General features: G+C 42.8%; 3 protein-coding genes across 4 annotated transcripts in view; all 3 read right to left on the bottom strand.

The window, feature by feature from the left end:
• Positions 1-540: 540 nt before the first annotated feature.
• On the bottom strand, positions 541-18,346 carry actn2b (actinin, alpha 2b). Its single transcript, XM_031838220.1, has 21 exons — positions 18,100-18,346; positions 14,618-14,732; positions 14,271-14,390; positions 14,054-14,140; positions 13,831-13,918; positions 13,066-13,144; positions 10,395-10,476; positions 10,093-10,178; positions 9,757-9,849; positions 9,199-9,429; positions 8,815-8,962; positions 8,277-8,427; positions 6,018-6,126; positions 5,059-5,199; positions 4,612-4,794; positions 4,214-4,348; positions 3,701-3,880; positions 3,269-3,415; positions 2,624-2,689; positions 2,380-2,538; positions 541-2,201 (listed from the first exon to the last, which is right to left on the bottom strand). Exons 1-21 carry the CDS (start codon positions 18,226-18,228, stop codon positions 2,043-2,045), a joined length of 2,688 nt encoding a protein of 895 aa, XP_031694080.1. The 5' UTR covers positions 18,229-18,346; the 3' UTR covers positions 541-2,042.
• LOC116376757 (uncharacterized) lies at positions 6,138-8,238 on the bottom strand. Its single transcript, XM_031838230.1, has 3 exons — positions 7,673-8,238; positions 7,520-7,578; positions 6,138-7,416 (listed from the first exon to the last, which is right to left on the bottom strand). Exons 1-3 carry the CDS (start codon positions 7,693-7,695, stop codon positions 6,776-6,778), a joined length of 723 nt encoding a protein of 240 aa, XP_031694090.1. The 5' UTR covers positions 7,696-8,238; the 3' UTR covers positions 6,138-6,775.
• A 705-nt stretch (positions 18,347-19,051) lies between the features above and the next one.
• Positions 19,052-27,974, bottom strand: part of p4ha1b (prolyl 4-hydroxylase, alpha polypeptide I b) — an 11,373-nt gene continuing 2,450 nt past the window's right edge. Inside the window, exons 2-16 of one of the 2 annotated variants that reach the window (XM_031839167.1) lie at positions 26,709-26,791; positions 26,494-26,590; positions 26,255-26,406; positions 25,906-26,043; positions 25,480-25,719; positions 24,953-25,179; positions 24,673-24,849; positions 24,262-24,332; positions 23,585-23,650; positions 21,744-21,843; positions 21,504-21,557; positions 21,356-21,421; positions 20,619-20,687; positions 20,043-20,139; positions 19,052-19,926 (exon numbers count right to left, since the gene is read on the bottom strand). In XM_031839167.1, the coding sequence (XP_031695027.1) occupies positions 19,856-19,926; positions 20,043-20,139; positions 20,619-20,687; positions 21,356-21,421; positions 21,504-21,557; positions 21,744-21,843; positions 23,585-23,650; positions 24,262-24,332; positions 24,673-24,849; positions 24,953-25,179; positions 25,480-25,719; positions 25,906-26,043; positions 26,255-26,406; positions 26,494-26,590; positions 26,709-26,791 (1,708 nt within the window). In that variant the 3' untranslated portion in view covers positions 19,052-19,855. The remainder of the gene's footprint in view (positions 19,927-20,042; positions 20,140-20,618; positions 20,688-21,355; positions 21,422-21,503; positions 21,558-21,743; positions 21,844-23,584; positions 23,651-24,261; positions 24,333-24,672; positions 24,850-24,952; positions 25,180-25,479; positions 25,720-25,905; positions 26,044-26,254; positions 26,407-26,493; positions 26,591-26,708; positions 26,792-27,974) is intronic. The other variant, XM_031839161.1, reaches the window with a different exon arrangement.

Genomic DNA, 27,974 nt, shown 5'->3' with positions numbered 1-27,974 from the left:
ACACCCCCAGGACACAGCTTCCACAAATTATATCAAAATGTAATGGGCTATGAATGCAATAACATTCACTGATGGCCTCATTATCCCCAGGGGGCCCCTACCCGTTTTGGCATGACCTTTCCTTGATGCACCCTCGCACCAATATTCCACTTCCATCGAAGATATTGCATAATGTTGTAAGTTGATTGCCCTGAAAGGCAATCCAGATGTCCCATTCTATAGTTTTAGCCCTGAGAGGCAATGCTCTACAAGTAGAAAAGTTCCTACACCAAAGAGGAATAAGGAAGGAATAATTGCAGCTTCAGAAGATAGCGTTGCAGATATCACTATTCTTCTACTTTACCAAGTAAAACCACAACCACTACTGCTGTAAATACATCTTCCTCAGCATCAGACATCAGCCTCTCCATCAGTACGGGTGTGACAGCAGGTTCCAGTCTTGTGACTTTTGGCCATGCGGATTTGGTTTACATGTGGCTTTAAATATGTTCTAATATGGTGACAAATTGTAAAAAAAAAAAAAAAAGGACATGGTACAAGTAATGATTTATTCCATTTAATTGCTTGAATTAATCACAAACTTTATTTTTTTATCAATTTAATTAACCTATCACCCTCAAGTACAACGTTTAACTCACTGAATTTGTTGAAAACAGAGCCAGCAAATGTCTTCCAAGGTGTCAGTACCGCCGGAGTATCTTTATTTTCGGACCAACAATTCAAAGCTTTCACCAAAATTGAGAACATCTCTTGGATCTAGAGATCAGTGATGAGTAACGTAAGGTTAATTTGTTACAGTGGAAGTACATTTTTCATGTAAAGGGGATTGCAGCAATCTAAACTGAGATTTTAAATGAATGTGCTCCACTGCCTTGGCTTCAGTATGTGTGAAGTGGCCAATGATCCTCTTCACAGAAAGTGTCATCACTCTAATGACTTCCACAGTATTCTAGCACTCTTGCATGACTTACAAACTGCCAATGGATGCGAAAACCATCACACAAAATGTTTGATTTATCATTCTTGTCATTAAGAGCATTACATTTATTATAGCAGAAAGTAATTTGCATAAGGAAATGGTGTTATGCGCATATACATAACTAGCATATTCTGGTTAAATCAATGCCACTACTGTTTATTTAAATACTCTATTTGCATATGATAGTATGGACGATCTAAATACAATTTGTTTTTTAAGCCAAAACTTCAAGCAGGACCCGTGGGCTTCATTTTATCTTTATTTCCTTATCTGTGTACCTTATTTTTGGAGTTTGTTTTCTAGTATGTGTAAGCATTAACGCCTGACAAAATGTTTAATCCTAAAACGCGATACTCGTGAATACTGCACATTTCATTTTCTGTGTTCTCTGCCTTTAAACCACTAAGCAATTGTAAACATTTACTTTCGCAATCATGTGGTTTCCCACTTCTTTCCCTCTGTTGGGTTGGTATATTTATAGACTTTTGGGAACCCATTTCCTACACTGTTTGGTGTTGCATGGCAGTAGGTCTGAAACTGCTCCTTTCTAATTCACTTTAAAGCATCTCAAAATGCCTTATCAGATGATTGTACTCCCTAAAAGGAGGCACTGCGAGGAAACATGAAAACAATACATGACACTGCTAGATGAAACAGGACTTTTATGTCTAATTTCTTCAACTGACACTAAAGAAACACCATGATTCTGTTGGCTTATTAGTAAGTATTACTAAGTGTCTATTTTCTTCGAGTACATTTCTCTTCTAGGTTTACCTCCATCACAGAACCTTACTTTCTACACAAGACAAAATGTACAGTGCATTATTTCTCTCAATATAATTTAAACATGGCAATTTATATTTGTTTAGGGGGACATGTCTCATTCAAGAGGACCAAGACAAGTGACAATGATCAAAAGGATTTTGATGATGAAAAATCCAGTATGGTCACAAACATTTAACTTAACATATTTGATCCAACTTTTGTATAGATTCCTTAAATTCATCGGGGGGGGTGGGGGGGGTTAGGTACACGGTCAGTAGATGGAGGGTGATCTAGTCGATTAAAGGTCGCTCTCTCCATAGAGTGCAGTGGAGAAGGCAGTGTAGTCCAGTGACCCTGGTGGTGCTCCATGGCCGGAGTAAGGCGGCATCCTCATTATGCAATACTCTGCTTGCTCGGGGGGAAGTTCTCTCCTCAGCTCCTCCACTAGTATGTAGGGCTGTGGAGAGAAAATGCGCTTCAGACATGTTTCAACAAACATTCATGCTCCCCTTTTTTCATTTTGAGCTCATGAACTAAATTGTAAATCATAAAATCAACACGCCATTGCAAATAATGACTGAAAAAGAATAGATTAGTGGTGGCTAAGAATGTCTTCCCCTAACACACACACGCACCTTGTCAGTTGCGAGGATCCGGAAGGATGCCACAACCTGCTCGGAGGTGTCTGTGTCACCAGTCTCTCTCGTCATAAAATCAATAAAAGACTGGAAAGAGACGTTTCCAGTACCATTGGGGTCCACCAGGATCATTATACGGGCAAACTCCACCTCCCCCTGAGAAAGGCATGGATGGAGAATGAGCCGAGTATATGCGTAACATACTGATAACAAAGCCCCAACCACATTTGAAACATCATACCAAGTCATAACCCATAGAGATGAGGCAGGCTCTGAAGTCATCAGTCTCCATTGCTCCATTCTTCTTCTACAGTCAGAAGAACATTTTCAGGTTCACAATACAGACAGGAGGAAAGTAGAGTGAGAGGAGATTACAGAGCCAAATGCATCATATACAGAACAACATGCTTTACAATACATCATAAAACATGACGGCAATATTGTAAGACTACATCCTAAAGAACTTTATCCAAATCAACACTCACAGGCGTTTGCACTGTGATAAAATAACACAAATAGGACATTAAATATGCAGAAAATGTTATGATAACTGATGCCTGAGAGCTTAAAAACACAGCAACGAATTGTAATATACACACTACACCTGTGTTGTTGTATACACAGACTCAAGTTTCTTATCTGGGACATCAGCACACAGCAATATTTTGAATTTGTATTTGGCAGGTGTATCATCCATGCTGTTACTCCAGCATGGTGAGGCATAGTCAGTATGTTGAATTCCTATCATACCGATGTAGCTGGAATGAAAGCTACCACTGCCACCACCCCCTGCTCTGCTTCTGAATCGCTCTGATTGCGTCGGACCAGTCACTGAAATTGCCCCAAAAACAGACTCCAGCGATGTGAAACTGTGAATGAGGTGTACCCTGTCAAAGTGGTTGAAAGAGGATCTGAACTCCTTCATCTGCTGCTGGCTGATGCCTTTGGCGTCCCGGGTCAGGATCTGGGTCTCTATCTCGTTGATGGTTCGGGCGACGGTCGTGAGGAGCAGCTCCCACCCGACGCGAATATGCTGTCAATGTGGTGACAAGAGCAGGCATGTCAACACAGAAGACACACCTTGAGGAGTCTGATGAATATATATATATATATATATATATATATATATATATATATATATATATAAAACTGGATATCTAAATGTACGTTTGTTTTTTAAAAAGGAGACAAATTGCTCTTTCAGGTTCATACTTGTATTTTGGGTTTCTACTAGAACATGTTTACATATTTTATCCCAGGCTGCTCTGATTGGCACGTGAGAAAAACAAACAAAGAAATGACTGCCACTGCCCTGTACCTCCATATTGTAGTTGGTGTGTTTGTTATCGAACACCAGGGACTCTTGGATTAGCTGGTGGTCTCCCTCCAACTTGTCGACGTTGGGCTTGTAAGCAACAATGACGTGCTCACATTGCTTCAGCTGTGTCATCTGGTCCTCCAGGGCGCCACCTATCTCCAGGGAGCAGCGCCCAACTTCCTGTCGGGATAACACACCCAACAAGGTCAACTTCATTTTTGGACCAATTCGGATGATGCACTGCTCGTCCAAAGATCACATGGTTTGCTCACTAATACAGCAGGAAGTCATTTACATGTGGCTAAGAGTAAATTCTGTCAGGAGCTATATAATTTGATTTAGGAATATTTTATGTGCATTATAATACTTCGCAATATTTAATTATCATCATTATCAAGGCAGCAACCACCATTGTACAATGTTCAGTTGTTGAGTATAATCATCTTACATTTGATGTATCTTTGATTAGATAAAGATGACTGTTAAATTGCTTATGAAGCCTGTATGTCTAACCTCCATCTTGGCTTGTATCCAGGGTCCAATGAGATTAGCCTGGGCGGCAAACTGCCGTCTCAGCCTTTCATGGGCATGCTGATGTGCCATCTCCTCCTGGAGGGCACTATCCCTCTGAGGAACCAGCTTCTTCACCTAGAAAACACACAGACACGGGTTGAATTGTAAGAAGCTGGATCCCCCTAAAGGAGCCATTTACATTAAACTGAATTATACTAGTATTATGCTTTAGGTTCAATCAAGCTGCCAAGTCCTTCAACTCAGTGATAAAACATTATAGCAGCACTCTGGTTGTCTGTCCATATAAAAGCAGTAATTATGAAGGAGGAACGCTATCTGAATAATGACTTTATTCCTCGCTATGCGAGTCGTTAAGCGAGTTCTAAAGCCGTCGCTACCTTTTCCCATTTGTTCAGCAGCTCTTCGGTTGTGAGGGTGCTGTATGGGTTGATAATGCTGGCCTTGATCCCATAGCTCTGCGAAATTTTCAGCACCTCATTGTGAATTCCCAAGATGGCCTGTCTCTCTGCATCCGCCTCGGGAAGAGTAGCTTTGAACTGCTCATGAGCTGCGATTAGACTCTGAAATGGGGTAAAAAAAAAAAAAAAAAGGGAAGTCCTGGAATTTTATTAAAATTTCATATTTGTCAAAAGTGATACAATGATATTCCTTTTTGAGTGCGACAGGTATACCAACATTACACACCCAAATATGAATCATAGGAAAATTATGTGCAGGTTAATCTTAACTAGACTTTTGTTTTTTAACATTAGCTATATTATACTGTGAAAGGAAAGCAGAATAGCAGTAAGTGTGTGAGTCTACAGTGCTATTGAAGAGCCTACCTGGACCTCTTCAATAGTATGCACAATGAACATGTCCTGCAGATCCTCCATGGCTCCTTCCATCCAGTTGTTGAAAGGGGCCAACCTCTTGGCAAACTCCAAGAACAACTGATCAATAGTCTCCAGCAGCTTTTCTGTCCGCTGAGAGGATTACAAGATATCACATGTCTGATTTGTATATTTTTACATCATGTAAACCCCAAAATATCCAACCGAGCTCAGCATAATGCTCTGCCCTCAACTAAGGAGGAGTCATAGTCTTCATATCTCACATACAAATCCCCAACAAACATCCCCTCACCTGTTTTAATGACTAATCCAAGGGTGCATAACATTAGTGTGGCCTTGTTAACCTCCAACTCTGGCTCTGTTGTTCCCGACAGAATCCCTCCCCTCAGCAGCCAGCGGATGGCGGGAGGACAGAAAACAGACCTCCGTTCCTGTCATTCAGACTTAATCCTTGGCCCTTTCCCCAGGGCCCTCACACATTTGCAGGTCTGAAATGGCCCGCATGGATCAGAGGAAGTGGCTAGTGGGCTCTCAGCCAATCGCCTCCTGGACAGGACTCTCGCATCTATTTCTCCTTTATCCCCTCCACCCTCCCACCCTATCTGGGTCAGGGACTTTAGAGGGGATCCAGTTCTCTCTCCTCATCAATCATTTATGTCTTCACTGTTCAGTTGTCTTTGACAGACACCTAAATATGCTTACACTGACATTTTGATTAAGCTGGTTATGTATGCAACTTCATTCTTCATCTGTTGGGGTCCATGTGGAACATTAGCACACTCTTGTGGAGACTTACTAACTTATCATAAAATACCTAAAGTTTTAAGAACTTATTAATATCGAATGAAAAAAGTAACCTTATGTGAAAACCTGTAGAGCGGATATGAATGCCTTTCAGTCATCGTCCGTCACATTGAGTCATTGATACCTGACTTGAATGCTGCCCTCACCTCCAGAGACTCTCTCCTCTTTTGAGTCAGGGTTCCCAGCTTGTCCCACAAGTCACAGATGCTCTGACAGCGTTGATTCACAGCAGCCACATTGTGGTAGTCCAGCTCACTGGAAAAACAAAGCACAGAAAACTTGTTTCAGTTGTGAAAAGGGGCTTTACTGTGTTATTGTTCCACAGGCATTTAGGCAACCTTAAAAAAAAAAAAAACATTTGATAGCTTTTAGAGGATACACAAAGCAAAGTCAGACTTAGCCACCAAAACAAAATAAATAAAAATTGTAGCTCGGCAAATCGTGTGTAATGTTCTCAGGAGATAAGAAACAGGCATTATGCAGGTAGTTTGACTCATATTACCGCGATGTTTGTGTGAGGTACCACAAAAAAACTAAATTTCCCTGACTGAAAGTGTGACAGTTTAAAGTCTGGACCCAGGCAGCACCAGGATTAGTATCCATAGCCACTTACTTGAGACATTTTAATAAACTCCCACCTCAGATTTGAAACAGTTAATTAGAACCACATAGAAAAGAACACAAGGTTATTGAGCATTTTATTCAAAATTCACACAAACAAACTGTGAGTGGACTGCAGAGAAGACTAGAGTCACCGTTCTTCTGATCCGTTTCTAGTTGTTTTAACGACCAACAGTGCTGGTTAAGCTTTGCTATGGTCCTGGGTCTGCTGAGGCCGAGTGGGGTTGTGGGATCTCTCATAATGGGCTTCGTCCAAGTAGTCTCTGCCTTTCTCATGATCTTCCTAAAAGTGAGTATACGTGCCAGAAGGAAGCTGACCAGTCAAGAAGAGGTAGTACTGGCTCCATCCAACTGGTGTCAGCGCGAGTGGAACTGGCTGTGCGGGGAACGACGTGGAAGCAGCAGACACCTCAACTCCCTGCGGCGCTGAGGCATAGGGAGGCGGTGGCATGTAACCTTGTTCTACCGTTTCCCACTCTCCATTTCCATGCTCAAGGTCCGACGTGTACCGACTCAACTCACCAGCCTGGTAGCCAGGATATGGAAGAGGTTGAGGTTGTTGTGGTGGTGGTGCGGGAAAGTTTAGCTCCTCAGTTTCCCTGTCTGTATTGCCGTGCTCCAAGTTTGTTTCATAGTGGTTAAGCTCGCCTGCTTGAAAGAAAGGGGGAGGGCCGATATAAGGTGTGGGCATAGAGTTTCTGGATGCGGCCGCAGACTCTTCCACAGGATCCCAAACAGGAGGAGCACTCCATGAAGCCTCACTGGACATGTCCAGAGAGAGGCTGGAGCTTGCTGGATAGGCACCAGGACTAGAATACACTACGTCCTCCACAGCAGGGTAACTCAACCTGGAAAACAGTGCCGGAGCAGCTCGGACCTCCATGTTAGGCAAACTGCCCTCATAAGGGTCATGCTGGCTCCAGCCTAAAAGGGGGAAAAAAAAGGTAGTGAGCCAAGGTGTGAGAACATTTCAAATCAGAGGTTGTAAGCATCAAAGTACATTTATAATCACCATGAAATGATTTACCTTTTTTAGCAGGAAAGCAAAGGACATTCCAGCTGCACAGTGCAATGAGGAGCAACTGACTGTAAAAGAAAACAGCAAGGTCAAAAACAACAGTAAAATAAACACACCGTGAATAGAAAATGAAGCAAATGTAGTAATTTAACCGTCACATACCTTGGAAGAACCCAAGTAGCCATTTTGCTTGTGAGCTGAAATTACATCTTCTGGTCTCAGCATCATATTAAATACAAAACAGGAAGTTTTCTGCTGCCAATCCCAGATTGAGAAGGAAATGCTGGACAGGTGTTCCTCATTGAGTGCTGATTGAGAACGTCAGCACGACCGTGAACTACACCCTTCGCCCTTCTACTGAGAGAAAGTGACATCTTCTTAACTAAGGAAAAGAGCGTTTAAGTCATATTCATGAAGACTTTTTTTCCAGAGTGGTTCAAAATAATCTCACATGCAAATCACATTTAAGAGACTGCACTGCCTTTCCCTTTTTTCTTCTTCTTCTGTCTCAAATATGAACAGAAAATAGATGTTTTGGGACCACTGATGGACAGCATTTCTTTGTGAGTACAGTGTTGTGTTGTGCTTATGTTGTTTGTTGCCTTTCATTCAATACTATAACCAGACAGGTGCCCTTGCAGGTCATGCAGGGTCTAAAGCCATACATATTATTTAAGTAATATTCACAAGAAAGAAAAGAAAAGGAAACAAGATGGCATTAGCTGATTTTTCTATTGACTAAATGTCTGCTGTATGGAGTGCATACTTTAGTTCCTGTGCAATGGCGGCAATCTGCTCCACTCTGTCCTGGTGGGCTGCCAAGTCACTCTCAAAGGCCTCGTGTTTTCGAAGCAGTGCTCTGATTTCCGTCAGGGTGGCTGTTTCATAGTCCTTTTGGGAGAGGATCAGTTCTTTACCTGAATATCACACATATGCAAAGAGAGGAAGGGATGAGGTAAGAGAGCAGAACAACAAGATGTAGGTTAGGTCTAAACACAGGCCTTATTTGGTCATTGCCGATGGAGAGAATGACCTGTTGCTGTCCACTACAGGCTGATTGCGATTGGACAGATTCTAAAACCTTCAGTCAAACCTCATTAGGAACAAGTGTAAATAAACTCCAAGGTTAGTGGAAACACTTGAAAAGCAGCCAGAGAAGCAGGACTACAGATTCTAGGGAGCTACTGTAACAAACACACAGACATACTATATGCAGATCTATAGATGTACTGCAGCAGGGAGATGTGGGTAGAAAAGCAAGCATGCAGACAGTTAAAAGTGCCAAAAGTACAACTACAACTGACCGCTGGCCCAGTTCTCATGATTGGTGGCTTTTTGGCGAAACTTTTCCGCCAGGTGGTCGAGCCTCTCCAGCCTACGGATCTCTGTAAGGAGCCACTCCTCGAAGCCTTTCTCTGCCTGATCCAGCCCCTGCCATGCACTGGCTATGTCCTGTACACACAATGAAAATCACAGTCTGAACTCACTGAAGATATTGATCGTGAAAAGATAAATATTATTTGAAGCTGCAAACACTTGTATTGGTTCTCTGTCAGAACCTGTAACTTCTTCATCCTGTGTAAGATTTTACTTCGAAAGGACTCGACATAAACAGGGGTGCAAACAATCACAAACACGTCTTGGCTGTTGAATTATAGGAAGTGGAGGAATTTGGAGTTGTCACTTACAGATACCATCTTCCCCTCAGAGGGCATGAAGGCAGGGCGATTGCTGATCCGCAACTTGGTCTGAAGGGTGTTGAAGTTAATTTCCAGCTGGCACTTCTCCTGCACTTTAGGGGGCTTGTGCTGGCGCCTGTAGTCCCTGAAGTCCTCCAGCTTCCGCTGCATTTCCGCCATGGTCTTCTCTGGAGTCCGGTTCTCTAGCCAGGGAGTGGTGCGGCGGATCCACTCCAGCAGCTGGGAACCACACGGACGACATGAGAATAAGTGGAGAGGCGAGTAGAGCTCCATGTTAAGAGAGCAGTGTTTCAGGAAGACTGTGATGAATTATTGATTCTCTTCAGCAGATGGGTCTCCGCTTAGCACATCAGTGGGATGCATAGCAGTAACTTAAATCTGCACTTTTACTTTGAACTAGATTCACGACTAACTTTAGTGTAATATACTGTATATATCGTTATCCACAAAGTTTCCAAAGTTTCATTTTCTTTTGAAAAAGATTGCATTGCACCATGCGTCATCATCATTCAAGAAGATTTTCATGAAATTACTCATTTTTTTTACCTCACTGGCCAGTCTCTCGTATTCCTCCATCAGTTTCTCATTCTCCTGGTTTACACCGAGCACCTTACAGATCCTGTTGGCAGCCGTCTCTGCCTGAGAGCACAGCGCACCACAACAATGTAATTACATCGGCAAAGAAACACAGCGGGCCATGCTCCCATTGATCCTTTCCATTTCTCCAACAACATCATCCCCACAATAGATAGTGTTGATCAAAATGACATGTCAGAAACAAAATATATTAGCGATATATTCTTGCACCTGTTCTCAAAATGCATATGGATAGGGTTAGCTAACAAATTGATATTAGTAATGTTGTAGGTTAAACCACTGTACCTGCTCAGCTCCAGCAAAAGCATGGTAAAAGCAGGACATATAGGTCATGATAGCTCTTTCATCGGGCTTGGGGGTGTTGATGATATCTATGGCATCGAGACGGAGGAAAAATCAAAGTGGCAGAAGTTTACTTCAAGTGTGATTGTAAGACTGAAACATTGCAAACAAAAAACGGACCTCCAACAGACAAAACACCCTCATACGCATACAGTGAAGTTCATATCACAAACACATATTTCAAAGAACAGCGTATGAGAAAGCTAACATTGTCAATCAGAAGACTCTACTCCATAAAACATTACCTTCTGCGTCCAGCATTTTGGGAATGTCCAGGTGTTTCTCGGCTATGTCAAAAGCCAGGTTCAGGTTCCCCAGAGGATCATCCTAAATACAGAAACACAATTCCACATCACTGAACAGCGGTACTGGACTTAAAATATCCCCACGCTGACCTCCATGCTATGGTGGACACGTCACCTCCTGTACATGCACAGTGGTTTAACAGCACTCGTTTTAGTTTTCTAGCAGCTGGATGTTTATCAGGAACTAAACGTGTTGATGATTGCAGTTTTGATCAGTCTCACCAAACCAGTCTCAATGGGAAAACGATTTGTTATAATCTTCTCAAAACCGTGACATGCACATGTTGAACTTTTATTTACATTCATTGATTATTTTCACAATCACGCAGTTGATCTTTTAGTTTGTATCATGTTAAAGTGATATCTTTGAGATGAGGGAAGATAACAGAGGCAAGCAAAACTTCGCATTTATGAATCCAAAATTTACTTCATAATTTACTTGAACAGCTATACAATAAAAGTACATCAGTTAGTAAATGAATCCACTAACATTTCATCCCTACAATATACATCATATATTTCTTGAAATGTACACACAGGTGACTCTGACAGGAGAAACCAAGTGTTTTAACAGAGTGACAGTGGTGCATTAAGCCAACAGCTGACGGCAAACCCTTCCCTGCTAATGGGGCAGTCAGTGAGAGTGCAATGGGGTAAAGGGATCATGCTATCATGCTGATGCTATTGTCCCTATCTCTGTACCGCTGTTCCATTAAGGTAGGGGGCTGGGGGGCTGGCACACTACATGACAGGGCCAGCTGCTCACAGATCCAGTGCAGGAGACAAAGATGGATGTATAGGGTGGTAAGTTGATGGTGGGAAGGATGAATGACGAGAAGGCTACCGCAATGCCTCTGCGTGTGGGTGTGTGTGTGTGTGTGCGTGCTCCAAACCAGAGCTGTCTCGGCAGGCTGTAACAATGCGAGCTTAACAAACACGTTCACCTGGAGCCAGACTCAACAGCTGCCTGGCGCACAATGCAACCTTCTCCCGGCAGCATGAGCAGAACTGAAAGTCGAGGTGTGACCAAGTGTGCGAGTATGTATGTCAAAGAGATTTAAAGAGTGGGGAAAAAGCCGTAGAGAGAAATAGATATGGTAGATTGTTCATGTGCCTCATCGCTCATATTTACCCCGAGTGCCCTTTCCTAACAATGAAAATCGACACCATCCTTACTTGAGATGTGACTGATGAATATCATAATACCGATCTCATAGACATCTTCCTGCCTTTCATGGAGGCCCGGCGAACTATAACTGGGGGACACAACGTGACATCATGGACAATAGCAGAGGTGAAGTTAAGCCCGAGCTCTGCGGGGACTAGGCTCGTGTTTCTGTGACTATTCCGGGTCAACTCCAAGCCAGGCCAGTGAGTTGTGCGCTGAAAAGAGAGCGCTTCTGTTTCCAAAACAAATGAAAATGTCACTCTTCGTAATGGGCCATAGTGTTCCCCTACTATACATATATACGGTACCGGGCCTCATTTGGCCGAGGTAAAAGTAGATGTTCCTATTTGAGCTCAGCAATCCGATATCATTATTAAAAATCACAATAAAACCATATGGACCAAATCTCTATTGTCATTTTTTCGCCCCAACTTGCAGTTTTATACCAAAACAGACTTGGCAGTGGAAGAGAGAAGCCTCAACTCTTCCCACAGACGGCCTTCCTGTCTAAGACAGCTCCTTCTTCCAGTCGGGAAAGGTTGCGTTATTGTTGCTCGACTAACACTGGAGGGCTGTCAGCTGGGCTCGGTAGCTCTGCAAATAAGCAGCACAGCTCACTGAGGCCCTCGCCTGTTTGTACTCAAACACTGACAATCCTGGGCATCCTTTTAACCCACAACATTTAAATGCGGCTGTGGACTTGTTTTACCTGAAAAAGCATTTTAGCTCAAGCAGTAGGCACACACACCGATATGCCGGATGAGAAAAGTCAAACTGTGCATTGATTTGACATCATTTGAATGTGGGCATCCCTTGATCTGCATATGAAACGCCATCTCACCATTAAATCCAATGTTATAATGGGCGCAGTGCATGCTAATCATGCTAAAGTTGTGAACTGCTTTCGGTAAGAATAATGAAGCATGATGTGGCACTAAATGAATGCACTTAGGATAAAAACATTACGCTGTAAAGAAGAAGCACATAACTTGATTAAAGACGCATTATATCCATTAGCCAAATGACAGACTGTTTATCTACAGCAAACATTACATTACTGCACACAGCTGCTGCCTGTGACAACAGAGTGGACTTCTTATAGACGGCTTATTTCATCCAACTAACTATAACTCCTATGACATGGCACATGTTGTTAGTGTATCCAAAAGTGCCACAAGTCCCGACAAAACTACTTTAAACTCAAAACCAAAAAGAAAGCATACACCTCCAGTCCTAGATAAAGACTAGTTTTCCTCAGTGTCTCGCAACATAAGTCAACCCGTCATAAAAAGTAGCCCATAAAAAGTGACATAATCCTGAGTCTGTATTTGTTTTAATCAGTTCACACTGTGACAGAGGTGTTGTTAATCGTGTGGGAATCAGTGGTGTTAGTTTTAGGGGCTGAAACACAGCATCCTGGTTACACGTGAAGCCACACGACACCTTGTTGAGCTTAGAGTAGTCGAGGAGGTCGGGTCTGTGTCTATGAATCAGGGCGCAGAAGGCCAGGCCATCCTTCCAGCTTCACACGCCAAAGAGCAGAGAGAACCAACATGTCAGTTCAAACGGTAAACGGACTGGACCCAAAGCGCTTCACACAAACATGTCAACATTCATCCCACTCTCACACACACACACACACACACACACACTGATGCATGCAAGGTGCCACCTGTCCATCAGGATCTAAACTGATGGTCACATTCGAGCACACTCACACACTGGTGGCACAGCCTTTTGGAGCAATTTGGGGTTCAGTATCTTGCTAAAAGGACACCTCGACTGGAGGAGCCGGGGATCGAACCCCCGATTTTTACAGAGGACGACCCGCTCCGCTCAGAGATAATGGAGTCCAGTGCTAGCGTGGACTATGAAAGGCGCAACAGCACTTGGTGGCAGCGTTTTTGCTGATGCCATTCTCAAGTCTAGCTATGTTTTACTTTTTAAAGTCAGCCTAAGGAAGAACTGACTACTGACATTAGATAAATATATTCACTTTACAAACTCCACATTACTGTTATAGCTACTGCTGTAATCATTTTCTCAGTATGTCCAATTGAAATGAAAAACGTATTTGGAATATGTATTGGCATTTAAGATATGACATGACCGTATAGAATGAGAGGACAACCTAGATTAGCTATCAATCACATAAACTATCACAGTATTGATTGTATTGTAACAGTGTTTGATGTGTTGAACACTCACCTGACATGGAAGTTTTGGACATTGACGTTCCTGTAGGGAGCAGTCTTTCTCTGACACCACAGAAGAAGACCTTCCTTGGCAGATGTTTCTGAGGAGGAAATCAATTCACAGGAGCTGGTTACATATTAGTGAGAACATAGTAAGAGTTGTTCAATGTTTAGGCATTAGACACACAATGTCTGCAGAGAATTTAATTTGGATCATTTGAAGTTTGTTATCTCACCCTCCACAGAAATGTCCTGGATGGCGAAGCGGAGGATGATGGTCCAGATCATCCCAAGAGTCATCTTCACATTACCGTCCACAATCTCTGAAAGGCGAACAACCTGTTGCAATCAGTTTGCACTACAGTGATTACAGTATTATTCTGTTTGTGTGTTCCTATTGGACACTGGATTCCCTGTAGTATGTTTCATACATACAGGAAGGTGTTGGGATACCTTCAGCTCCAATGGAGACCAGTTTCACTCCTTTGCTGGTGATGTATTCCAACGCCTTGTTGACATTAGCGATCTTGTGAAATCGCATCTTGCCTCTGTCTGGCTTAGGTAACCTCTCTCCTGCAAAACAGAACATCATGTAACAGAGTCAGACATGTTAGACGCCTTATGTGCTCAAACTGACACAATTGTGTCCCATCATGAGCAAAATAGACACCAAATCGAATATTACATTGATGAAAATTCAGCTCACGGCGAATAAAATGTGCACTACTGGTGTGGTATCAGAGAGAATAAATCCTGAACACATAAAGTTATAAAAGAAAGATAATCCTTCGTGATCTAACCTGAGATGACTTCCAGAAGCAGCATGAGTTTGAGTCCATTTCTGAGGTCCTCTTCGATATTTTCAATTTGAGTGCCGGCTTTCCTCAGGTGGGAGTTACACCAGGCTGTGAATGTCTAACAGGAAAGGGACACCCAGGTCAATTAAAAGGGGATTTGATCAAATATCACCATACAGATGAACAGCACTCTGCGCATGACAATTTTGTAAAGCTTTGCTGATTGCACCACAGATGATTAAAAACAAAAAAAAGAATACCCCATAAGAATGCTTTAACCCCATTATATATGGATTACACTACAAGCTTGGTATTCCTCTCTGTAGACCTGAACAAACTGAGGCAGCTAACAGCTTAACAAGTCTTCACAACAAGACTATGAGCCAAATCGACGTTAACCTGTTTGACCACTGCTACATTTTCCGATTAACCTTCGATGACCCATTCGTGTCCAATTTCAACTTTTTCTTTGCTGTATTTCCACAGCTAACAAGCATCAGAACTAACGTGCTCCATATGGAGGGGGGGGGGGGGGACTGAAATACTGTAAATCAAGTTAAGACAGGCTCATTGTCTTTCTCCTCCTCCTATTTTTATAAAGTCTGTCAATAGCGAGCCACAGAGTTCAGGGGCGCTCAGCGATGGATGAAAGCTGGGAGCCGACCGCAGAGCACATTCCAAACCGATATAAGGTGTTAAATTTAGACCGCTCTGCTGTGGCTCATGATAAGAGACAGAGGAGGAAAAAAAAAAAATGTCAAAAAAATGTCTCGGCGTGTCAACATGAGTGAAAATGTCACGTGGATGCGGAGAGAGTTTTCGCCTCACGTCACTTTCTGTCACTATTTCGCCACTTTGGATGCCATTGGTTACAGCTGCAGGGAGATAGCTTTATCACAGCACACGTGTGCTGTTCTTCCAGCTCATTACTATGCTGAGGGCCAATGAATGGGTCTGTCAAGGTGTCACACATGTTAAGTCCTGTCACAATGACAAAAACATTTAAATACGCTCATCGGCTAGAAATTACATTTATATTTTCATAGATATTTAAATGGTCTATAATGGAAGCGAAGTGGATGTTAGACTTGACATTTTTTCTCTTTTACTTTCCTACCTAACAAATAGGTCTGAATGAGTACTTTTACTATTTTGAAGTACTTCTTGAAGTACTTTTAACGTCCGTGGTTGAAGTATGATGCTTGCGGGAGATTTTAAAACATGTATTAGCAGTTGATAGTCATTCAGGAAAGAGTGGGAGCAAATTTAGCTGGTTTCACTTTTGCCTTTTTCACATTTGGCTTCACTTCATTTTGAATATTTTGGCCGTTTATTTGCATTTTTGATAAAATGGTGGATTGAATTTGTATTCTCATCCTGTTGGATTAGAAAGAAAAATATAATATGTGGCAAATGTTGTATTTTCTAATGAGTAGCTCAGTCATTTTATATGAGCTACTTTTACATTTACATGAGTATGTTTTAATACCTGTAGACCTATTGGCTAATGTATAAATTCAACAAAAGCACATCGCTTGAGGAAGATGTTTTAGCACTTCAGTGCGGGTGTATGTAGGCACCCATGCAGCCAGCCACTAAGGCTTTCCCCTCTGGGTGCCGTGCGAGAACACAATATTGCAGGCTTTACAGTAAAGGCCATCACATTCCACGCTGAGTGAGTCCCCGGGGTGTATGTGACATTGAACTGCTGCCCTCCCTTGTTAGAAAAAAACGTGGCCTGCAAATTTTACCCCTGTCCACAGTCGCCGACCCCTGCTGCTGCCCACTTTCCAAGCCCCCTGCCTCCCTCTGCAGCACTACCGACCAGTGACGGTTAGAGCTAAAAATAATTATGAATCTCATCCAGAAAGGACCACTCCTGTCACTGAACTGACTGATGCCTTTGGGGACCTTGCTAGGTCAGAGGCTGGCAGGCTTGTGTCCGGGTGGATGGAAAATACATGAGAACTGAATGTTTAACATATTGAAAAGAACAGAGGCTCTGTAACATGAATGGGCACTCAAGGAGTAGCCGTCTGAGTCAGCTAATAGATTCACGAAGCTCACATTAACATTGAAGGAAAGCTGTTAGTAGGATTTGAATGAAGGCTGCTGCCCCGGGGCTTGAGCTAGATTATAGATTTAAAGCTACTGGAGAGACAATAAATAAATAAAAAAAATTAACAAAAGCAAACAAAGGTGTTTTTGGCAAAAGAGCGACGTCATTGCATCCCACCTTGCAAAAAAAAGACAGACAATACCAGTGTTGCTGGTGCTTTATCTATTCTGATCATTTTAAACAGCTGCTCTGAGAACCAGACCAACATGTCAACTTCAAATTACAATCAGTAAGAAGATAAACAGTGTGAAAATAGCTGTGGATATAGACCAGGGACCTATTGCTGCCTTGTGTTTCCACAAATACACAGTTTTGTCATCCTCGTGGGGGCCAAAGAAGGTTATGTGCACCAGAGCTGGCGGCCTCCAGTTGTGCAAAGAGCTGCAGTTTAAGGCCCAGGCCAACTTTTAAAGCCCTAAAACCAATTGACAATGTGAGAGGCCGAGGCTATATTGAGTTGAGCCGGTGCTGCTGGTACAATATTTCTCCCTGGTTTCTATAAACAAAAGAATTCCAAACCAAGGACACTGGATTAACCCTACTGTAATGCCTTTAGGTCCCGAGGTTTAAAATTAGATGCAGCGTCCATTCTAATCCCGAGAGCGTCATCATGTGTTAGGAGCATCTGTTGACAGCTCGCATTCCGCGCGTATCAGTGGAGAGGCAGCAGTCTGGAGAGCCGCTGGAAGGCAGCGCTATTGTTAGCTGCCCGGTACCCACGACCCACCGCATCCGTCCGTCAAAAGACGCCCTCCATGGACGCGCCCGGCATACGATGCGTGAAGTCAGCAGCACGTAATTAGAACCACACCGGAAGTTAAGTGATGCTGTCCTGCAAAATAAAACTGTACGTTCATTTCACTTCTTTGATCGTTTATGTGAATTGGTGCCAGGGAGTGGGCTACCTCGCAAGTCACGTTAGCACTATTTAACGTTACCCAAGGTGTTGTCTTCTAGCGCCTTTCCCCACATCACGTTACATTTCCTGTAACGTTACACACATAAATCGGCAAGTATTGAAGACAAATGCCTCATTATATTGGCGTGTGTGAGAAAGTAATTATGTAGTTTTATTTGCCACGTTGAATACACTTCACGCTCATGAAAACGTTATGTTCACAATCATGTCTTATTTTGAAAGTGTTAACCGGAAGTTACGCTCTTTATTGTGGGAAGCTTGATGTCGGACCAAACAGCTGTTAGAAACTTGTTCGATACTGTAAAAAAAACAGTTTACTAGCAGAGTATTAGCGTTAAATGGAAATGTCAAATAGAGTTTTAACTTTAAAAACTAACTTCTAATATTCCCATCACACATCCTAGATATATTAATTGTATTATTTAGAAATAGGTGTTTTTGACTTACCTTCCTCTGCTGTTGTTCCCAGGCAGGGTCGAGTAGCATGTCCCTGTCCCACTCATCCTCCTGGTTCATGTACTCATACTCGTAGCCGTTATCATAGTGCACCGTGGTCTCAACCTGGGTCATCATCATCACTGCGCCGGTTTACTTTCTGTTCCCCTGAAACTCAACTGCTTGATCAAATGTAACGCTGACGACGGGAGAGTAGCCTGACCCCCCTCCCTCTCTCTCTCTCTCTCTCTCGACCCGACAGTCGTCTGGCCCAGATGAACAAGCGAAGTTATCATTAGTACCGGACAGCCACGTGACGCCCTCATACCTCCCCCCCCAAAAAATTCCCCATTATACACACACACACACACACACACAGTTTATTAACTTGAGATCAACAGTCTTTATTGTCGAAAAAAATAACAATTTCAGACTTTCATTTAAGACCAAAAAATAACACAAAACTGGCTTGGGACATATAAATAAAATGTTTCTTCCTTGGAAAACACATATTCTCACACTGAATACTGGACACCATTTTAAAAAACCTACCAGAATCATTCACTCTGTAAAAAAACTGCCATGGCACAATGTGGTGTGTCCAGCCCGCTCTTCTTCTTCCTAATGTTCATTACCATTGTTCCTTTGGTGCTCTTACTGTTTCAACGACAGCTGGTGGTCGTTTTGGGTCCTCACACAACACCGGTACAATGGGGATGAACAAATACTAAATTCTACGCAGCATCGGGGTGTTCGTAATTGTGTCTGTGTCCAGGTGTTAAGTGTCCATGCACTTGTAATCACCCTATGTTCAAGTACATCAAATCTAACAATATCTCATCGTGTGACCATTCAATTGACTTAACAAAAACAACTAAAGAACACTAGTCTTTGAGGCAGGCAAACACGTCATGTGATATGTGAAAAATGTACTGTATAGATGTAGCCATGCAACTTAAACCAGTTCCGATTAGTTACACTACACTGAATTGTTGTCAGATTTTTGGAGTCTGACCATTTTCTGATGTACCGAGTCTATTCCTTCCACAAAGCACATACTTTGGTTTTTAAAAATGTAATCAAAGTTATTGTAGGCAGACTTTGTTACCACATGTAAATAAAGAAAGAAATGTAGTGAACCTACTGTACCCTAATTCAATCCCTCTAAAGAATAAGCCAGTTTCAGAAACATACTAAACTGTTTTAAAGGTGTAAAAACCATTTTACAAAGAGATAGTGTGCAACCCCAATGCATTCCCATTGTTTAAAAACACAACAACACAGGCCCAGTGCTCCGCTAATGAAATGAAAGGAATGCAACGAATCAGATAGGCCTCTTGAAAACGTGAGCTGTTCCTTTAAGGTTCAAACTGACGGGGGGGAAGCTGGTCCTTAAGGACCAGCAGTCACTACTGAAGGATAACCTCACCTCAGAGATAGAGTTCATACAGAGTGCAAATACGGACACGTTGGAGTGAAAAAGGGTGTTTCTCCAAAACCATCCAACAACCTTAAGAACATACGTCATAGTGATGCTAAAACTGTCCAGGGGCTCGACATGAACCCAAACAATCTGTGGGCTCAGACTGTAACAGCTGGGGAGGAAAGGGGAGTGTTTGTAGAGAGAGGGGGGGGGGGGGTGAGCCATTTGGACCCCATGTGTGTGTCATGTCTGATCTGCTGCAGTGTTCTTTGGTCCGGGGAGGTTCACAAGGAAGGAGGGAGTGAGAGGACCGAGGAGGTGAAGAGGAAGCTTCTATGTTTGCCATCATTCCGTTTCATTTAGGGCACAAGGCCTCCGCCACTCCTGGCCTCGTTCATGGATCCATTTGTTTGATACTAAAGACAGAAAAGAAAAGATAAACTTATAGCCCTTTGATTACTTTAGAAACAGTACAAATGTTTACCCTTAAGAGTTATTTACTCGGGCAAGACAAAGACAAAGAGGAGCTCACCCCACTTGTTGCCGACCAACACTGGACAAGCTGCATGTCGGGTGCTGTAGTCTCCCTCCCCGCTGGGAAACAGATTGTACCAGAACACTGCAGAGCCCTGGAATCAAACAAACAACAGGCAACAGAGGTTAGCGGTGCTGCAAAATCTCCAGCAATAGCCCGGATGCCAGCCTCAGTCTCCTGAATACAGTCAATAAATACACATTTTGTGATGGTTAAACATGGTATGTGGACTCGAAAAAAACCTTCTTTCGATGACAGGAATGAACAAATAGACATTTTCTTAGAGTGCATGATCTTGTTTTGCATTAAATGGTTGCCCTGTTAGAGGATTGTGTTGTGTGGGAGGGAGAGAGAGAGAGAGAGAGATATAGCATATGAATGTGTCGAATAATTAGTACCGTTTCTCTCTATGTGGCAAAAACAACATTTTGCACAATTTAATTGTGTTAATTCATATTTTTAGAGTGTACTATACTTCAAAACAAACAAACCTGGGAATTTGTTGGTTATATAATGTGCCCAACTCAGTCATAATGTACTCTATGTAATAAGTGCTGGAACATAAGCGGTTACCTTTTGGGGATAAACTGCTGCGCCAACATCTGGAAATACTGTGGCTCCACCTGCTGCCACATCACTCATCTACAACACAGAGACAAAAAGAGTTTTTCTGTCACAGCAAATACTTCTGCAGTACTACGACTGTTAATAAGTGCATTTCTGGAAGGTCACATTCATTGCTTTCTGCGTGGTTACAATCCATTTAAGTATCAAACTATTTCACATGAATATTGAAATCAGATATATTGGCACCGTTTATACGCAGCTTTTATAACAGTGGCTACATTTTACTCCAAGCCTCATTTCTCATAAATCTCCCCTCAACCTTTTAAAGTTAAAACATAATGACATTCCTTCAGTCACTTTAAATAACTATCTGCTTTTTTACCCGTAATGTTGGTTTTCAGAATAACAATGGCTGTTCTTTTCTTGTCCATGTTGTACACGTCATCAAAAGGTACATGTGATGAGTGTGTGATTGACTGTTAACTGTACTAAGACAGGCACTTAGAGTAGTGTAGTAAATGTCCCAGATACCTGCAGCATTACTTCATGATGTCATTTAATGAACATAGTTCATCAGTTGAGATTTAGTGTCTTGACATTAGAGTTTAAAATAACGCTCTGCTTGTGTGAAGAAGGACCCACACACCTGTGCGATACGAGTTAAGATGCCTTGGCCACGGTGTAAGTGCAATCTAAAGTTAACAACACAGGTGTTTAGGTGTCTCTAGGGAGAGTTCACTCACATAGAAGAGCCATGTTGCTATGCGGTTCCCGGTGCCCAGCTCTTTAAAGGCATCTGGTTCATCTTTCTGTGGAGAGAGAGAGTCAACATCAGGTGTAATTGCCCCGACATATTAACAGTACATGCAGATAAATGAACTTGTGTCTTACCCTTCCAAAGTCAAAGTGAGGCTCGTATTGACCTCCAACGCCATAATTTGCAACCTACAGAGATCAATAAAATATGATTTAAGTCTCACAACTCTATAAATCAGGTTTCCAACAGACAAATACACAAACAGATGGGCGGGGGTTTGTTAGAATGTATATCACATGTATATGAGGACGATTCAGTAAAGAAAAAAAGATCTAAACCAAAGAGAAAACGCTGTTTTGAATCTGACTCTTTACCTGCAGCTCCTCTGCAGTGTCCATCTCCAGCCCAGTGAGATCCTCAATTCTCTGGTTGATCGTGTCAATCATTGGATCTTCATAGCCAGTGAGCCAAGCGCTGGAATACAGGAGGGAAAGCAGAGCAACTGAGAAAGAAGACGGGCAGTTCTACACAGCACGTCAGTGAGTCACGTGTTTGTCCACCAGATGGTAGTAAAGACTCTGTCGACCTGAGATAGGGACAGAGAGGCATGCCACATGCTGAAAGGTCACCACGAAAAGCTAAAAAAAGAAAGTGAAGTTGGACATTTCAAATCAGATGATAGAAAAGGGAGCGGAGGTATGAAGAAAATGAAAAATAGGAAAACCGGCCCGAGATTCAGAACCTCCAATCAGCTCTGGGTACAGGGTTGTTCTGACTTTAAACTGTGTGCTCTTCAGAATGTGGACATTTCAAACTGTTTTCATGGCTTAAACTTTCCCCGACACTACCTGCCTTTCATACTCAGTCTCAGAGAAGGCCCACTGAGCATGACAATGAACTCTTTCTTGTGAAATATTAAAACATGACACGACTGCAGTTCTGCAGGCTGCATGATTCAATTCAAACTGGTATTTTTTTCCTGACTAAAGCATTAAAAAAAAGCCACAGTATCCACATAAAAAACTGCAAAACCACAACTAAAAAGAGAGAATTGAAGATATTTTATAGATCATTTCTGTGAAGTTATTAACACATATATGTGACGTGACGGACAAAGACAGAATCAATTCAAACAATAAACTACTTTAAGGCGTGCGTGTGTGTGCGTGCGTGTGTATGAGAGAGTCAGTAAGATGAGTCAGCTTTTTTTAAGAAGCGTTTTTTGTTGATAATATAATATGTGATCTTTTTAAAAGAAATGCCGGATCAAATGTGTTCCGATGTGTCTTGTAGTCAGCTCAGTGAGCCGTCAAACGCTTCCATTCTGCACCCTCTGTCACTCCATGTTCACTGAATATGGAAATGCATGCTGGCTAACACGTACGCCTACAAAACACATCAAAGGAACACCACACCCTTCCACCGTAAGCACACACCCAAACATTTATTACCAAGAACTGCAAAACCTAAGAAACGTGGGTTCTTTTGGTAAATTGCTAAGCCTGCTAAATTTTAAGGGTGGGGAGAAAGTTTAACTTACAATAGAGAACGTAGCTATTGAGGTGGAATACTGCTTCTAACTACCAGATAATACTTTCTTAACATCTACAACAATGAGAATAACAATCTCTCTTTCCACACGTTTACAGCACATCTCGATCTGTGTTTCTAAGAATGTGCATCCGGACTCAGGAAGTTTATTAATCCCTCTTGCTGATTCATTAGTTGAAGAAGCATAGAAGAGTCGCAGCAGCTGTAGAGAGTTCAGACGAGAGAATTTGTGATGGATTCATTCCTGGAAAGTGCAGTGGGGAATAGAGGTCCAGTGCTCAGAATCTCAAATAACCTGGGAAGGGTGGCCGGGGGGAAGAAAACAATCTGCCACAGCTGTGCCGTTCCATTAAAAATTTAAACTCACTGGGGAAACTGAAGGAATACAGAATATTTCAGCTACACCTAAAAAAAACCAACAATAAAGGATTGTTTATCTTGATTTGAACTATGTTTAAGCTCAATTTTGTGTCGGAGTTTTCACTTTAACCAAATTAAAACCTCCTCTAGTGTTAGTTTTCCAAGTGTAGCTAAACATTTTCCTTTTTCCATAATGTTAACTGGGTGCAGGGCTCAATAGGTGTTTCAGCCAGGGCACAGAGACACAGATAAAGAGAAGGATGTAGGAGGCCTTGTGGTCCTCCTGTGACCTGGGACCCCTTACCTCTTGGAGACTCTGTACTGGGTCGTGGTAAGTTTCCCGGTTAGGGGGTCATGCACCGTGGCTCGCCTTAGCTACAGTAGTTCCCGCAGCACAAGGAAGTCGAGGACAAACAAAGAGAAATAAAAGAAAGGGGGGAAAAAAGATGATAGAATGTGATACGCACAAGAGGACAAGTGGAAAGAGGACAGAGGGAGAGAAAAGAAAGGCAGATCCGGTTACTAGTTGTCAATGTTATTCTTTAGCAGAGCCAAGAGAGTGAGCCAATGCGAAAAAAAAAAAAATGTCTATTTCAAAATAAGAAGATATACCAGCAGGGAATCAATGAGTGCCTCTGATACACCTCATGGCTCACAAAAGCAACTATGTTAATATCAACTAGCTCTAAGAAGGCATTCTTTTCCTTTTTTCTTTCACCTGTGTCACATATTGCAAAGGAATGTGCTTTTATAGACCAATAATATTGTTAGAAATGTGTCTAGCTGGATCTTGTGACTCAGCTCAAGAGCCTTTAAGCTTTGGAAAGGTGGAGAAATGGAGTGATGTGCACGGACGGGAGAGCAGAGGATAAATGGGATGAGTTATTGAGGAGGGGAAAAGGAGGAAAACCATCTCGCTTTCTCCTCCTCGGCTCTCTCTCCTATATCCTCTGCTCTTGGCGGCTCCTGGGTAGGCCTTACCTTTTGCTGATCCGGTACGGCGCTGTCTCCAGCACTCCTGTGATGGGGTTTGAGATGGTGGCCCTGCGTAGCTGTGAAGCCAGGGACACGATTTACCCACACGCACACACACACAGACACACATGTGTGTCTGTGTGTGTGTGTGTGCTTGTCAAACTAGCAGAATCATATCAACCAGCCTCACAGCTTTGACCTCCCACCCCTCAACACATTAAAACCACATAACAGAAACTGAAAAAAAGCCGAACAAATGTCCCTACTAAGACCATGACACAGAAACATCCCAAATGTGTTTATTTCCTGTTGCAGTGTATGTTAATGACAGAAGCTGACAGGAAGTAAACATGGACCCAAGCTCTGAAACGTTCTACACAATCAATTGGAGCAGCGAAACCACGTAGAATCACTTACTCGGGGCTTTGCCAGTTGCTTGACCCTCTCCATTTCTTGGTCGGAGATTATGTCGATGAAGCGGACGATGTAGGGCTGGTCCCACTCATCTTGCTGTTTGACGGGCGCCAGCACATACATGGGGTTGTGATTGTTGTCATAATAACGACAGAACAGCCGGCTCCGCCTGCGGGGGGTCTGGTTGAGAGAAAAGGAAAGCAAGGAGCAAAAGCAGTTGAGACCGACACGTCTTTATTAAGTTAGAAATTGTGTTTTGTGCGGATCTTTTTGTCCTCCTCACCATTCTAATGCCCTCTCCACGACAAAGCATTTCATACTTCTTCCTCTCTGGGACCTGTGGCGTTAAGAACTTCTTTTTGGGCTTCTCCTTCTTCACCTTCTTCTCAGTCGTTTCTCTTTTCCCTCGCTCCTTCTCCTTTTGAGTTGGGTCCTCCTCAGCCTTTTTCAGCTTCTCCAACTGGAACTCAAAGTACTTCAGGTTGCCCTTGGCGCGCTGATGCTCTGGGTCTAAAAAAACGGGAAAATAAGACGCCAACAGAATTAATAGCGGTGATTACAAATAGTGAGGACTGCAGCAATGTCACCTCAGAATATCACACCCGCTGTAATCACAATAACTGAGCTTCCAACATGACATAATTACATGCTATTTATTCAGTCTAAACAAAGAGCATCAAATCCTAATCTATCTGATGTTTATGTGACATTATTTACCTTGAGCAGAAATTTTAGAATCCAAAAGTGACACTATCACTTCACATCGCAAAAGATGCCTCCTGGTGCACTTAATAGTGTGGAGGGACTCACCCAGTGCAAGCAGCTGCTTGGTGTAGTCCAGGGCTCGCTCTATCTCCCCCTGCTGGTAGATGGAGTAGCTGAGGTAGTCGAGCAGCGTCACCTTATCTATAGTGGACTCCTCTCCCCGATCGAGCTGTTTCAGGGCCTGGGCCATCCACAGCTCTGTGTGGTAGTAATCGACATCAGAGTAGGCGATTTTCCCCAGCTCATAGCAGTCCTCCACTGTCATCTGGATCTTGTGTTTCACTCCTGGTATGCAGAGGATACAGAGGAACATTGACATAGCAGAAAACTGAACCATTCTCTTTATAATGTAAATAACATAGAAACCAAGAGAAACCCTTTCTTCCCTCATTGCCCGCTGTTTACTGTGACTATCGGTGGTAGCGGTAGACATCCGGGTAGATGTGGTATGCACAGATTGAAGGCGCTTACCGGGTAGGTCTCCTGTAGAGATAGTGTTGGTGTCCAGTCTGTAAGTGTCTTGCAACCGGAGGAGAGCTTTAGCCGCCCCGGTCTGGTCCTCATCTGTGGGGAAGTGCTGTCTCTGGATCGTCAGGTTGGAAATAAATCCTGAGAGAGGTGGACAGCAGAGCACAAAGAAGGATATAGTAGGATGATTATGTACGGGATACATAACAACCAGACAAGTGAAGACAATAAATACTCTCTCGTAACGGTCAGTGGGACTGCATGGAGTGACTCTGATTATACTGTATTAAGGCAGACATGTGGCAAGGATTAATGAGTAATGTTCTCTTCCATCTCAATAACTCATATGTACCTTCAGTGGTGTCACTGAGCACAAGGCTCTCCAGCTCCCCCCACTCCGTGTTCAGCCTCTTCATCAGTTTGAAGCCATTGACAGGGTGCCCCAAATAGCCCTCGGGGTCCTGTATGGCTGCGGCCGACAACAAATCCAACTTATCAGCCCACCTATCGCAAGGATGACAATAATACATTATTAATCATGAATATCTGTTTTTGAGTGTGTTTGTAGCTGTGTGTCGTCCACAAACTCACCGTTTGACCCGCTCGAGCTTGTTCTCCTCCACTCTGATGTAGTCCTTCAGAGAGGTGACGAGGTCTTTTTCTGTGTATAACAGATCCGTCATCTGGCCTGAGGAACACAAATCAGAGACACTTCAATGTCAATATTGCAACAATGAATAACAACGGGCACCGCTAATCTTATCACATCGTTACAGGTGTGTGTTTGCGCGACGTTTTTTTTTTACCTATGGAGGTGTAGAAGTCATGGTTGGCCGAGAGCGACTGCAGACAGCTCAGCAGCAGTAAACATAAACATGGCAGCTCCATCCTGAAGAAGGAGGGAGAGAGTTGGATTAGTTAAACATGGCTTAATTGCAGGCTGTTACACTAACTAACATACACAACATCTCTAAATTCAGACAGATGTTTCAAGTTTGAGGCATTTAACGTCTGGCTTTCATTTCTAGTGAGCCACATCATACATTAGTGACCTTACATCTCATCTAGAATGCTTCTTCCTCTGTTGTTGCTTAACCTCCCTGAGTTATGATATTGTTGTTCCTTTACTCCCTACAGTGCTGCTCCTATTGAACTCAAAACCTGGTTGTGAGCCCCATTTAAGAGCAGATAATCCACAGACATACACTGTGCAGTTTATCTTTTTTATTCTCTTCAATAGCAGAAATATCAGCAGCAGTTATCTCAAGACCTGGGAAAAATCTATATTTAGGTGCATCAAAGGGTAAAACAGAAGGAGTCATCAAAGCCTTGAAAAGTTGGGAGCATCTCCTTCATCTTTTTACAAGTGCAGCCTCCCGACTACCACACAAAGCCAAATATAAGTCTGCGGTTGCTTACACTGCGTCCGGTTTGGTTTTGCAGTTGGCATAGTCATAACTACTACAGGGCTTCTGGCCTGTGAGGCGTGGCACCGCCGATGGGTTCTGACGTTGACTTGTGAAACAGACTTGAGCTGCACTTTTTTTTGGAGGTGTTGAAGTAAACTTTTGCACGTGTAATACGCCACACATTGGTGATATTTATACGTGAACCTTTTCTGTCAGTTTCGGGTTTCCACCTCTGTTGAAGAGCTGAGTACAGCCGCTTCCCTTTCATTTTTCACATCCCGAGAGTCTCAAACAGGTTCTGAGTGTCAGACGGTCTGAAGGGAATACTACCATAGCAGCAGAGTGCAGAGCAATAACTTCATATAGGCTACAGCAAACTGTAGGGGAGGTAGATTTATTATTGAAATATTAGGACTTTATTCTTGTAATATTAGGACTTTATTCTTGTAGTATTAGGACTTTATTCTTGTAATATTAGGACTTTTTTGAAATACAAACGCAAGAGGTGTCAGGTACAATAATAATAATACCACTGGAAATATCCACAACAAACACACTTGCACGCACAAGAAAAAACCTTCCAAACCAACACACACACCTTCGGGCTTGCTATGCACAGGCGCACACGCACACACACACACACACACACACACACACACACAC

Source organism: Anarrhichthys ocellatus, unplaced genomic scaffold (assembly GCF_004355925.1).
Source record: "Anarrhichthys ocellatus isolate YVR2014 unplaced genomic scaffold, GSC_Weel_1.0 scaffold3, whole genome shotgun sequence".
Lineage (NCBI taxonomy): Eukaryota > Metazoa > Chordata > Actinopteri > Perciformes > Anarhichadidae > Anarrhichthys > Anarrhichthys ocellatus.
The sequence above is the reverse complement of the archived record's forward strand: the minus strand, read 5'-3'. Positions and strand labels throughout refer to the sequence as shown.